The sequence below is a fragment of the Entelurus aequoreus genome, linkage group LG07 (genome assembly GCF_033978785.1).
Source record: "Entelurus aequoreus isolate RoL-2023_Sb linkage group LG07, RoL_Eaeq_v1.1, whole genome shotgun sequence".
Taxonomy (NCBI): domain Eukaryota; kingdom Metazoa; phylum Chordata; class Actinopteri; order Syngnathiformes; family Syngnathidae; genus Entelurus; species Entelurus aequoreus.
In genome coordinates, this window is record NC_084737.1 from 73,884,355 (window position 1) to 73,898,545 (window position 14,191).

The 14,191-nt window shown below is 40.2% G+C and overlaps 1 protein-coding gene across 6 annotated transcripts in view; it reads right to left on the reverse strand.

Moving 5' to 3' along the window:
* Window positions 1–723: 723 nt before the first annotated feature.
* Window positions 724–14,191, reverse strand: part of arih2 (ariadne homolog 2 (Drosophila)) — a 45,301-nt gene continuing 31,833 nt past the window's right edge. For all 6 annotated transcript variants that reach the window (XM_062054469.1, XM_062054474.1, XM_062054472.1 and 3 more), the window contains 10 exons: window positions 13,445–13,566; window positions 13,180–13,289; window positions 12,458–12,575; window positions 12,312–12,362; window positions 8,643–8,664; window positions 6,970–7,121; window positions 6,661–6,804; window positions 4,477–4,542; window positions 2,246–2,371; window positions 724–2,157 (listed from right to left, as the gene is read on the reverse strand). In XM_062054469.1, coding sequence (XP_061910453.1) covers window positions 2,086–2,157; window positions 2,246–2,371; window positions 4,477–4,542; window positions 6,661–6,804; window positions 6,970–7,121; window positions 8,643–8,664; window positions 12,312–12,362; window positions 12,458–12,575; window positions 13,180–13,289; window positions 13,445–13,566 — 983 coding nt within the window. In that variant the 3' untranslated portion in view covers window positions 724–2,085. The remainder of the gene's footprint in view (window positions 2,158–2,245; window positions 2,372–4,476; window positions 4,543–6,660; window positions 6,805–6,969; window positions 7,122–8,642; window positions 8,665–12,311; window positions 12,363–12,457; window positions 12,576–13,179; window positions 13,290–13,444; window positions 13,567–14,191) is intronic.

The following is a 14,191-nucleotide window of genomic DNA, read 5'->3' on the forward strand; positions in this document are numbered from 1 at the left end:
CTCCGGACCAAAGAGGAAAAGAACCATCCGGATTGTTATAGGCGCAAAGTTGAAAAGCCAGCATGTGTGATGGTATGGGGGTGTATTAGTGCCCAAGACATGGGTAACTTACACATCTGTGAAGGCGCCATTAATGCTGAAAGGTACATACAGCTTTTGGAGCAACATATGTTGCCATCCAAGCAATGTTACCATGGACGCCCCTGCTTATTTCAGCAAGACAATGCCAAGCCACGTGTTACATCAACGTGGCTTCATAGTAAAAGAGTGCGGGTACTAGACTGGCCTGCCTGTAGTCCAGACCTGTCTCCCATTGAAAATGTGTGAAGCCTAAAATAGCACAAGGGAGACCCCCGGACTGTTGAACAACTTAAGCTGTACATCAAGCAAGAATGGGAAAGAATTCCACCTGAGAAGCTTCAAAAATGTGTCTCCTCAGTTCCCAAACGTTTACTGAGTGTTGTTAAAAGGAAAGGCCATGTAACACAGTGGTGAACATGCCCTTTCCCAACTACTTTGCAAAAAAAAAAAAAAAAAAAGTTTATGAGTTTGAACATCAAATATGTTGTCTTTGTAGTGCATTCAACTGAATATGGGTTGAAAAGGATTTGCAAATCATTGTATTCCGTTTATATTTACATCTAACACAATTTCCCAACTCATATGGAAACGGGGTTTGTATATACTGTATATATGTATAATTTATTGCAATTTTCTTATGCAAATACACCTACCGGGTAAAAAAATTTCAGTATGAATACTTCCACTATTTGATTAAATATTGTGTGCATGCCAAGACAAGCATTTGCTGTCGGACCTTTTTAATAACGGTCAGGTCTATTTTTGTTCATTTTAATGTCAGCTTCTCCTCATTGTGCTCTATGTTGTAAGGTGAAAGTGGGTCACGAACAAAGTCAGACCCATCAGTTAATTCCGTCTTGGCAGAGCAGCACATTATACTGTAGGTCAATTTGTCTGCGGTGGACTGGCGGTCCTCTGGGTAATCAGAAACCAGTGTGAAAATGTCAAAGGGTGTCGGGCAGCACATGTGGGGGTTGCAATAAACACACAAGACAACGGTTCAGTTTTAAAAACTCTCTCAGTAACTCTATTTACTGTATTAATGTACAACCGTCGAAAATTACAGCAATTTTATTTTTGGTAAATTTTTCTTTATTGTGTTTTTTTTTTTTTTTCTTTTTTTTTTTTTTAACCATCTCTCTATCAACAGCCATTTTTTCCAGAAGAAAGGTGAGCAATGTAAGCGAGGAGGACAAATGACGGAACAAATGTTGGGGTGAGGGAAATACATTTGAGTAAAAAGAACGGATGGATGCTTGTTGCGTGACGCGGAGTGTTGTAGTGTAGTGTGAGTAAGTGCCGCTAATGCCTAAATGTGTTAATTAGCTGAAGAAAGTATGTTTCTACCATGATCATGACAGCCAGCAGTTTATTACTGGCAATTAGATTTAAAAGCAAGTTCGGCAATAAGAACAAAATTGTGTTTACGTGGAAGAAAAAGCCCCCCCTACAAACATTCATTATCTCCTCTAAGTGATCAGGCAATAAAAAGAAGAAAATACTGCATTTCTTTTAAGTCATGAAAGTAGGGTGCGAATGTATTCAACAGAAAACCCCAAAAATTGAATGACAGCACTTATAAACTAGCCAGCCAATCAAACGTGAGCCGTACAACACGGTCTTAGCATTAATAGCAAAATGATTCATCCTCAGTGGTTTAAACCTTTTCTCGTATTTTAAAAAGGTAACGGCAACAAATTGTACCTTACTGGGCCGATATGGTTATAAATAAGTGTAACCCTGGTGAACGTGACGTGGAAGAGCATGAGGACGACAAAGGAGAAGATACAATCATGCCATTCCGTGACCCTGCAGCATTTTAGGAAAGGGGGAAGGATGGGTCGGGGGGAGAGAGGGGGGGGGGGGGGGGGAACAGCACGGTGTTGACAAGTAAAAAGGTGGCGTTAAGTGTGACCACACCAGGTTAGTCACTGAAGGAAGCAAAAGTAGGGGGACAAAGGGGGAGGGAAGGAGATGCTGGTGCTCTGCAGTCCAAATGGCGCTTCAGGTGTCGTGGAAATCCTTTAGCAGCGTGCGTCGCCTCTGCTCGGCAATGTGCATCTGATTCTCCAGCTCCTGCACGCAATATGGAACACATTTTAAAGCGCAGTGGTTTGATTCATCGTAGAGAACGTTATGGAGTCTGATGTTTGTGTCCCCTCACCCCTCGGTCGCTGGCACTGAGATCCACCTCGCCTCCCACCACTCCCCGCTCGTAGCTGTCGGCCCGCTCCACCTTCCACGACAAGTTCTCGATCTCTGCCTCCAGCTGGGCCTGCTGGTACTCAAACTGCGGCAGAGGAGGAAAGAAATGAATACCGTATTTTTCGGAGTATAAGTCGCACCGGCCGAAAATGCATAATAAAGAAGGAAAAAAAACATATATAAGTCGCACTGGAGTATAAGTCACATTTTTTGGGGAAATGTATTTAAAAAAAACAACAACACCAAGAATAGACATTTGAAAGGCAATTTAAATTAAATAAAGAATAGTGAACAACAGGCTGAATAAGTGTACGTTATATGAGGCATAAATAACCAACTGAGAACGTGCCTGGTATGTTAACGTAACATATTATGGTAAGAGTCATTCAAATAACTATAACATATAGATCATGCTATTAGGGATGCAACAACTAATCGATTAAAATCAATTATAAAAATAGTTGGCGATTAATTTAGTCATCGATTCGTTGGATCTATGCTATGCGTAAAGGCAAATTTATTTTCTTTTTAAAAATTTTTTAATAAACCTTTATTTATAAACTGCAACATGTACAAAGAGCTGAGAAACAATAATCAAAATAAGTATGGTGCCAGTATGCTGTTTTTCCCCCAATAAAATACTGAAAAGGATAGAAATTTAGTTTGTCTCCTTTATCCGATTAATCGAAGTAATAATCGACAGATTAATCGATTATCAAATTAATCGTTAGTTGCAGCCCTACATGCTATACGTTTACCAAACAATCTGTCACTCCTAATCGCTAAATCCCATGAAATCTTATACGTCTAGTCTCTTACGTGAATGAGCTAAATAATATTATTTGATATTTTACGCTAATGTGTTAATAATTTCACACATAAGCCGCTCCTGACTATAAGTCGCACCCCCATACTTGGTCAAACTATGAAAAAAAACTGCAACTTATAGTCCGAAAAATACGGTACACGCTAGCCAAGCCAGAAATCTAACTTGGATCCAAAAAGGAAATGAAAGAAAATTGCACGGGGGCATGCTGTGGCTGGACGTTCAGGAACAAAAACACTACACAAACCAACGCATTTAAAGTGGTACCTCAACTTAAGAATGCTCCAAACCAAGAGCGCTTTTATATAGGAGCCGTCTCTCGGCTAAATTGTTATGCTTAAAGTTACCAGCAAACATTTGAGTTACAAGCGTCCCGGCTAGGGATGTCCGATAATATCGGCCTGCCGATATTATCGGCCGATAAATGCTTTAAAATGTAATATCGGAAATGATTGTTATCTGTTTCAAAAAGTACAATTTATGTCTTTTTAAAACGCCACTGTACAGAGCGGTACATACCCGGTAAAACACAGACGTAGGGCATACTTGCCAACCCTCCTGAATTTCAGTGCCCCTCCCAAAAATCTCCTGGGGCAACCATTCTCCCGATTTCCACCCGGACAACAGTATTGCGGGCGTGCCTTAAAGGCACTGCCTTTAGCGTCCTCTACAACCTGTCGTCACGTCCGCTTTTCGTCCATATAAACAGCGTGCCGGTCCAGTCACATAATATATGCGGCTTTTGCACACACATGAGTGAATGCAAGGCATACTTGATCAACAGGCATACAGGTCACACTGAAGATGACCGTATAAACAACTTTAACACTGTTACAAATATGCGCCACACTGTGAACCCACACCAAACAAGAATGACAAACACATTTCGGGAGAACATCCGTGCCGTAACACAACATAAACACAACAGAACAAATACCCAGAACCCCTTGCAGCACTAACTCTTCCGGGACGCTGCAATATACACCCGCCCGCTACCACCAAGTTGAGAGTTGAGAGCTCCGTGACAGAACCATTTAAGCTTGCAAGTTGAGGTACGTCCGTCATGCCAAAAGAAAGCACAAATGCCAGAAAATATTGAGTCCACACCAATTCAGTCTTCTCCTATTTTGTGGGGCTCTTGTCGCTGTTCTACTTCACCCCAAAACGTTTTTGATGAGGTTTTTCCGCAAAACCCCCCAAAAACAAATCATCCTCAAGAACGGGTCCCACACACTTGAATGTCTTAGAAAGAAGATTATTTAGGACTTAATTGGTGATTATTTAAGACTTAATTGATTTATAAAGAAGTGTCTCTCAATAATTAAAGTTTCAGCAAGTTAAAAAATGATGTATAATTTTCTTACCAGTTTTTTGCGTGGGCCGGACATGTAATAGGCGTAGGGATACGTATACTGCAGCGTGTAGCGACACTGGAAACAAACATGTAACAACATATTTAGTGAAATATTGGTTATTGGATACATGATTAAAAAGTCACCTGTTAACTGTCTGTTGAGTTAATAGCTAATATGAGACAAACTTCACCCAAAGGACTCAACAAATGAATAGAGATGATAACCTTCAGCCTGTCGGTGTTATATATCAGGTCTTAAAATACATTCGATTAGAACACGAACGCTAGCAGAGGGCAGTGCTAACATGAAATGTGTCCTGGCTGGGCCATCATCAATACAGAAATTAAATTCCATATTGTTGCTGAAAAAAATTTAAAGGTAAACTTTACAGTGGGCTCAAAATGACTTTTTTTTCTTAAAGTCAAATATATAAAGAACATGACAAACAGCTATCATATGTTAGCCAAAAGTGGTTTTAAAGGCCTACTGAAAGCCACTACTACCGACCACGCAGTCTGATAGTTTATATATCAATGATGAAATCTTAACATTGCAACACATGCCAATACGGCCGGGTTAACTTATAAAGTGCAATTTTAAATTTCCCGCGAAACTTCCGGTTGAAAACATCTATGTATGATGACGTATGCGCGTGACGTCAATGGTTGAAACGGAAATATTCGGACCCCATCGGATCCATAACAAAAAGCTCTGTTTTCCTCTCAAAATTCCACAGTATTCTGGACATCTGTGTTGGTGAATCTTTTGCAATTTGTTTAATGAACAATGAAGACTGCAAAGAAGAAAGCTGTAGGTGGGATCGGTGTATTAGCGGCGGACTACAGCAACACAACCAGGAGGACTTTGAGATGGATAGCAGACGCGCTATCCGACGCTGGCCGCCGACCGCATCTATGATCGGGTGAAGTCCTTCGTCGCTCTGTCGATCGCTGGAACGCAGGTGAGCACAGGTGTTGATGAGCAGATGAGGGCTGGCGTAGGTGGAGCGCTAATGTTTTTATCATAGCTCTGACGAGGTCCCGTAGCTAAGTTAGCTTCAATGGCGTCGTTAGCAACAGCATTGTTAAGCTTCGCCAGGCTGGAAAGTATTAACCGTGTATTTACATGTCCATGGTTTAATAGTATTGTTGATTTTCTGTCTATCCTTCCAGTCAGGGGTTTATTTCTTTTGTTTCTATCTGCATTCAAGCCCGATGCTATCACGTTAGCTCCGTAGCTAAAGAGCTTCGCCGATGTATTGTCGTGGAAATAAAAGTCACTGTGAATGTCCATTTCGCGTTTGCGACTCTCATTTTCAAGAGGATATAGTATCCGAGGTGGTTTAAAATACAAATCCGGGATCCACAATAGAAAAAGGAGAAAGTGTGGAATCCAATGAACCCTTGTACTTAAGTTACGGTCAGAGCGAAAAAAGATACGTCCTGCACTGCACTCTAGTCCTTCACTCTCACGTTCCTCATCCACAAATCTTTCATCCTCGCTCAAATTAATGGGGTAAGCGTCGCTTTCTCGGTCCGAATCGCTCTCGCTGCTGGTGTAAACAATGGGGAAATGTGAGGAGCCTTTCAACCTGTGACGTCACGCTACTTCCGGTACAGGCAAGGCTTTTTTTTATCAGCGACCAAAACTTGCGAACTTTATCGTCGATGTTCTCTACTAAATCCTTTCAGCAAAAATATGCCAATATCGCGAAATGATCAAGTATGACACATAGAATGGATCTGCTATCCCCGTTTAAATTAAAAAAAATCATTTCAGTAGGCCTTTAAGACAACATATTTGCCAAATAAATGTCTGCCTTTGGCAGAATTAGAAGTTACACTTCACAAAAAAAATAGTTCAGCCTGAATGATATAACTGCAGCTGTCTTCCCCAAAGGTGCATGAGGCTGGGCGTTAGATCTTACAGAATGCAATTATTTAAAAACTAAACACTGCTTTTGTAACACAACCTTATTCTTTTTGTGTGTATTGGTGGGTCGTAGCTGCCATGACAGACCAGGAAGAGGCTGAGTATAATGCTTGAAGCCACTTAACCACTGAAAACACCACCTTTAAAATTATCCATTTTCAATCAGATATTTGCTTTAAAATAAAACTACGTTGGTCCTTAGCCTTGTTAAAATGTATTGCAAAATGTTAATTCAATTAAAAACTTTTCTTATAAGCAGACCTTAGCTAGAAGCTTTGCAGCGTTATGAAGATACTGCCAGTCAATCCAGGTTCCCAGGTTGTTCATCACTCTCTCCTGGATCTTTTCCTGGATCCTCTGGAACGTCTGGGCCTCCAACTGCAGAGACTTGTTGTGGTTCTCCCACTGGTGCGGGAAACAAAACAGAAGAAAGAACTCACAATCGTGTCGGTGGAGCGGAGACGACCACAATGTAACCTACTTCTTGTAGATCTGTCAAAAAGCTTCATTAAAATTGTAGTGGAACTAAGAGCAAGAAACAATTTGTACAAGCATGCAAAATGTACTCACCCTCTCAAAGTAGAAGAGGTATTTCTTGAGAGCCTCTCTGGCTTGAGCCTGCTGACTCTGGTTGACTATGTCGGGGTTTTCTTTGTAGCGGCTGCACTCGTAATATTCACTGCCGTGAGTCTTCCAGTCTCCAAGACACATCCAGCAAAAGTCTGAGGTGGGAGAAAGAAGGTTACAATGTATTTCCCAACCTTTATGGAGCCGCATGGGAAAAAGCAATGTGGCATGCCATGACTTAATCTATTGTATGAATGGCAACAGGTACAAAGGTTATTATCCCCGCCACTGACCTGATGAGCTATTATCGCAGCACTTTGGGAATCACTGCTCTTTTGTGTTAACACTGTATTAGCTGGGCTTTAGTCAAAAGCCTCAAAAGCAGAGCATAACCACATTCTGTCCTAAGAAGTTTGCCACAGAAATGTGAAATATTTGTCAAAATTACAGCCATGCCGTTAGGATTTCTTGCCAATCAAGTAAATGGCTAGAAGGTAGGACATGCGCCACCCTGCCGTTAAATTGTACCGTATTTTCCGCACTATAAGGCGCACCGCATTATAAGGCGCACCTTCAATGAATGGCATATTTCAAAACTTTGTTCATATATAAGGCGCACCGGATTATAAGGCGCACCTACGCATCCATTAGATGGAGCTACGCTAAAGGGAATGTCAACAAAACAGTCAGATAGGGCAGTCAAACTTTATTAATAGATTACAAACCAGCGTTCTGACAACTCTGTTCACTCCCAAAAAGAATGAACAGCTGTTTTATTATTTTCCCCGAGGTAAAGTCAGTGACGTGGTGTCTTGTTTATCTTTTAACAACAGCAAGGTATAACATGTAGTGCAACATTTATATCACATAGTGGAGGGGAACTTTTCCCTGATTCAATAAACACGTAAAAAAACTGTGATACTGTTACGGTAAATCAAACGTTAGTGCAATCACAATATAGTAACACTCAAAATAGTGCAGAGCAATAACAATATATCAATAACTCAACGTTGCTCAAACGTTAATGTCACACAACACAACACACAAAATAAACATGTAAAGCTCACTTTATGAAGTTATTCCTCATCCACGAATCCCTCGAATTATTCTTCTTCAGTGTTCGAATCAAACACCATTGATTCGTTTATGTTAAATTCTCTCGCTGCTGCTCTATTCCCGTGTTCTACTACGTGACTGATCGCCTTGAGTTTAAACTGCGTCATAAGAGTGTCTCTTAATAAGAGCCATTTTTGGGTTAGAAGCGCTTCTTCTTCTACGGGGGAAAATGAAGTCGGCGGCTGCTTACCATAGAAGAAGAACTTCTTCTACGGGGGAAAATGAAGTTGGCGGCTGATTACCGTAGTTGTGAGACCTCAACTTTATGAAAATGAAGTTTAGGTTTGTTGTGGCTCAATATTGGTCCATATATAAGGTGCACCGGATTATAAGGCGCACTGTCAGCTTTTGAGAAAATTGGAGGTTTTTAGGTGCGCCTTAAAAGTGCGGAAAATACGGTAGGATGAATACAAGCACACTCTTGTAATTCAGAGTGAATAATGCAACTTGAATTGTAATACTTCGTCAATCAAGTTGCTTAATCCCTAGCAGAGTTTACACTCCAGCAAATATATGTTGTCCTGCAAAGTTGCAATATACTGGAGGAGTCAAACGCTTACCGTGTTTGCACTTGGAGCATTGCTGAAACAGAGGAGAACAAATGAGCAAATGAATAAACAGCATCCATCCATGTTCTAAACCACCTATCCTGAAAGTACGCTATGTGAACCGCACACTAAAGGTCAGTAATTGCTGAGACGTGGAGAAGGGTTTGGGATTAAACAGGGTTTCTGTAGATATCAACAAATCTAATTTAATGCTTTTTATTAGTACATAAAGGGGAACTGCACTTTTTTTTAAATTTTGCCTACCGTTCATAATCCTTCTGAGAGACAAGAAAAAAACGTTATTTTTGCATTCTAACACGTAATAATCGGCTCATTCTAGGTGGCTGGCAATGCAGCTAATGCCAGCAATCCATTCTGTCTCCAAGTAACTTTAAAGGGGAACTGCACTTTTTTTTAATTTTGCCTAACGTTCACAATCATTATGAGAGACAAGAACACGTGTCTTTTATCAAAATCATTAAAGATGATAAATACTTGGAAGAAACGGCTAATGGGAGTCATCGTAGCTACAAATCCCTCTAAAACAAGTTCAAAACTCTCCAATGTTATATATACACACGACAAGTCTATATATAATGTAGTAACAGACATAAACAATGTGATATGTACAATATTTACTGCGTTTTGGTCATTTTAATCATTGGCAGAACAAATTATTTGGCGAATTTATTTCTGTTTCCATAGCAGCGTACGTCTGACTTCTGGCAACAAACCCTTTCAGATACAAAACGCTTGTGTGTGTTCTAATTATGGCAGACAGGGTAACAAACAACAAAGACGACTATTTTTTGGCAAATGAGGATTCACAACCTAAATTTTTTTTTAATCTGAATTTATTGAGGATGAACTGCTGCTTCTAGAAGCCAGGAGGAAGGAACAGTGAGACGTTGGAGCAGACGGAAGCAGAGAGGGTGAGGTGAAAGTGTATCAAAGCTGCAAAATGGGGAGTGGAGTGCTTACCCATAATTAACCAGAAATAACGTCCCTGGCCAGCTGGACCAAACAGACAACTGCCCATCGAGTGAGTCACACTTTGTTGATCATGATACACGCAGCACGTCATGTGTGTTATTACAACTACAGTACATACACTGTCTGGCTAGCTGTGCAAAAACAAAACATGAAATGTGGGCTAATACTTTACAGATACTGTAATAAGATTGTTCATGTTTTTCAGTCAGTACAGATTGGTTTTGTATCGCAATGTTGTGCATTACAAACTCAAATGCGTTTCGTGTTGAGGCAGTTGCTATCTTATCTCTTGCCGTTGTTAGCTTTTACGTCTAATGCCGTAGCATGCCGATGTGTTACTACAATACAAAAACGGTTCCTCAGTGTTCGCTCTTACAATAACAATGTCGCTACAGTTTGGTTATTACACAGGTTACGGAACGTAAATTAAGTATTGTTGACGGTTTTTGGATACATTTTTAAAGTGATTTAGAGGTAGAATTGATTGCTCCATATAGTTGCATTGCTAGCCACCAAGAACGAGCCGATTTTTATGTTAGAAAGCAAAAAAAAAAACTTCTGTCTTCGTCTCTCATAAGTAGAGATGTCCAATAATGGATTTTTTGCCGATATCCGATATTCCGATATTGTCCAACTCTTAATTAACGATACCGATATCAACCGATACCGATATATATAGTCGTGGAATTAACACATTATTATGCCTAATTTTGTTGTGATGCCCCGCTGGATGCATTAAACAATGTAACAAGGTTTTCCAAAATAAATCAACTCAAGTTATGGAAAAAAATGCCAACATGGCACTGCCATATTTATTATTGAAGTCACAAAGTGCATTATTGGTGGGCAAAGTGCGGGGGGGGGGGGGGGGGGAGTTAGTGCTGCAAGGGGTTCTGGGTATTTGTTCTGTTGTGTTACGGTGCGGATGTTTGTGTTTGTCATTCTTGTTTGGTGGTTAACAGTGTGGCGCATATTTGTAACAGTGTTAAAGTTGTTTATACATCCGCCCTCAGTGTGACCTGTATGGCTGTTGACCAAGTATGCCTTGCATCCATTTGTGTGTGAAAAGCTGTAGATATTATGTGACTGTGCCGGCACGCAAAGGCAGTGCCTTTAAGGTTTATTGGCGCTCTGTACTTCTCCCTACGTCCGTGTACACAGCGGCGTTTCAAAAAGTCATACATTTTACTTTTTGAAACCGATACTGATAATTTTGAAACCGATACCGATAATTTCCGATATTACATTTTAAAGCATTTATCTCTAATTGCTAGCCACCAAGAACGAGCCGATTTTTATGTTAGAAAGCAAAAAAAAAAAAAAAACCTTCTGTCTTCGTCTCTCATAAGGATTGTGAACGATTAAAAATATTTATACAAAATTCCTAAAAAGTGCAGTTCCCATTTAAAAATGCATCCAAAAACGGACAACAATACTTCATTTATGTTCCGCAACCTGTATAATAACCAAACTGCGACATTGTTATTGTCGGCGCAAACACTGAAGAACTCTTTTTCTAGCATACTAACACAATATCTTATGACGTCATGCTACTGTGTTAGCTGTATGGTGGGAATCTTTGGGCACCTCACGATTCGATTACGATTCAGGAGCAACGATTAGATTAAAAATCGATTAGTTACATCTTGTGAGGTGGCTCGCTGCAGTCAGCCACATTTTTAAACTGTCTGCATCAATTTATTTACAATTTTTGGGGCGGCATAGCTCGGTTGGTAGAGTGGCCGTGCCAGCAACTTGAGGGTTCCAGGTTCCGCCATCCTAGTCACTTCCGTTGTGTCCTTGGGCAAGACACTTTACCCACCTGCTCCCAGTGCGGAATATCGGATATCGGCCAAAAAGCCATTATCGGGCATCTCTAGTCAAAAGCATACAGTTGTCTGTATAGACAAAATTGTAAACATTTGACAATGATAATCTTGAATAGTTGAAAAGTTAAACGATGGCCAAATCAAGCACTAATGTAATCATAATAAATAAAATCATAATATACTAATATATAACCTTGAAGTGCAGTTTTTACCCAAATGGAAAAACTGGATTGGGTGGTTTGTCTTGTTTCCTTTTGTTGCCAAAACCATCACCGCATACTTGCTAGTTCGGCCGCACTGATAGGCTAATGTTGCTCATTAAATTTGAAGATGAAATATTCCCACAGGGACATTTGGCTTTGTAGTAATCTTTTTTCCTCTTAACTTTTGCTACTTAACAGTGCTTCTTACTAACAAGTGGCGACTAGCGAGGCGCCATCCGTGTGCTTATACCGAAACAATCACTGACAAGAGGATTTAGTCTGTACATTTAATTCTACTGTCAAAACGTGCTCAGGTGCTGAGAGCGACGCATTGAGTGAGACGTCTTGTACCCATTTTGAAAGCCAAAGATGCATAGGGACAAAGCAATTTATCGTATGAAGTTTTTTTTCTCTTTCATTTATCGTTCAATTTGGTAAATTAATAACAATCGGTGGAGAACTACAATTGTATGACATTTTAATGCCTCTGGACATCGTATTTAATGCTTATTTAAAGGCCATTTAAGGCCTGAATTTAACGACTTGTAACGCTTTTTAATGACTTGCAGAAACCATGTAAAAAAGATCTGCTTCCTCCTACTACTTTTCGAACATGTTGAATTGTAGGGTGAACATGTGTTGTTCCACAAACTCACCATGTGATTGCATCCTCCGTTCTTCTCAATGCAGATATTGCACTTAGGACACTAAAAAAAAGACAAAACCAATCACATTCTGAGGAATGAGTGCCTTTGTCGTGCAATTGTTTTTGGTCATGTAATAGAAAGCACAAGCCTCATACATCTTTAGTGTGTGCGCTGATGTAGTTGGCCGTCTCAGAGTCGTCAGCGCATTTTGTGAGCCATTTCCGGATGGTTGCACAGTCTGTGGGTGCGTGGTACATCTGACGGCATTTAAAACTGAGAAAGAAAAGACAAGGGAAGTTACAGATTGAAAAGAAAAACTATTTTCTTTTTAAATTGAATGGCTCAAAGTGTAAATGAAGAGTTCAATGTAGGCACATCAGCTTCAGAAAAATTTATTTTTTTAAAAATGCTAAGCTAACTTTACTTAAATCTAGTAAAATTAATTGCATTTTACTTGCCAGAGTATAAGCAAGTAAAGTCTGGAATGTGTGGAAGTGTTTACTGGGCAGTTGGAAAAGCCCCAAGCATGTAATATTCTCAGAGGGGAGGCTCCACCCTGCATTCATTAGTATACCAATACGGTATGTTCTGCCTTTTACATTTTATTTGTATTTCACCAAACAAAAATACACATTAGAATGTTGGGAGCAGCAGATTATTTTGTAGATAATAAAAATAAGACTTTTTTTTAACAAAATAAAATTTGCTTGACATATTTATGTTACCTATTGAAAGAAAAATATGACTGGTACAACATAAATGATTGTGTGTCAAAAAAAATAACTCAACAAATCTGATGATTCGCAAAACCGAATCGACTTTGTTTCACAGATTCCAGCATTTTGTCAATGACATATTGATTGAGTGTTGGACATACCAAAAGACCTCGCTGCAGCGGCTACACTGCACTCTGCGCGCCCGTGGCTCCTGCACCTTAATGACAATGGGGCAGTCTGCACCCGGACATAATTGCAATTGGAAGTGACTCTGCGGCCAGGGAAATAAAGATTGGGTTAGGAATGTCCTAGCTGGTGAACGGAGTTCAGAAATACTACTCACTGACTTAAGCTGGGATAGACATTTAAAGCAAAGCTATTTGTTTATACACTCGGAAAAAGGAGCTAAAATTAAGACACACTCACCTCGACGTAGTCTCTGAAGAGGTAGCGCCTGTACTTGTCCTTCAGCTCCTCTCCTGGCAGCAGAGGCAGGACAAAATCTTCTGGCATTTGCAGGGAGCAGTCCTGAGCCATGCATGAGATGCCTGCAAACACAGGTGCACAACCCCAAAAAAGAATGACGATCCTGAATCATTAAAAAAAGCACAGACAGTCAGTCATGGCAATTACGCAACAATTGCCCCCTTAAAAAAACACTGGTTCTAGTGTAAAAGCAACCTACACGTGGGTTTTATTATAACATTGCCTTTGTCTAGATCGGTGCTCAGCAACCCGCGGCTCTAGAGCCACATGCGGCTTTTTAGCGGCGCCCTGGTGGCTCCATGGAGTTTTTTCAAAAATGTATGGAAATGGGGGGAAAAAAATTGTAATATGGTTTCTGTAAGAGGACAAACAACTTAAACCTTCCTAATTGTTAGAAAGCCCACTGTTTAATAGGTTTGTGTTTATGCTTCACTGATGAGTGCCATTTTGTCCTACTAATTTCAGCGGCCCTTGAACTCACCGTTGTGTGGACTGTGACTCAACAGTTTGTTTACATGTATAACTTTCTCCGACGCTGCCACAGAAAGACATGTTTTATGCCACTCCTTTTTTGTCTCATTTTGTCCACCAAACACTTTATACTGCGCGTGAATGCACAAAGGTGAGCTTTGTTGATGGTATTGACTTGTTGGAGTGCTAATCAGGCATATTTGGTCACTGCATGAC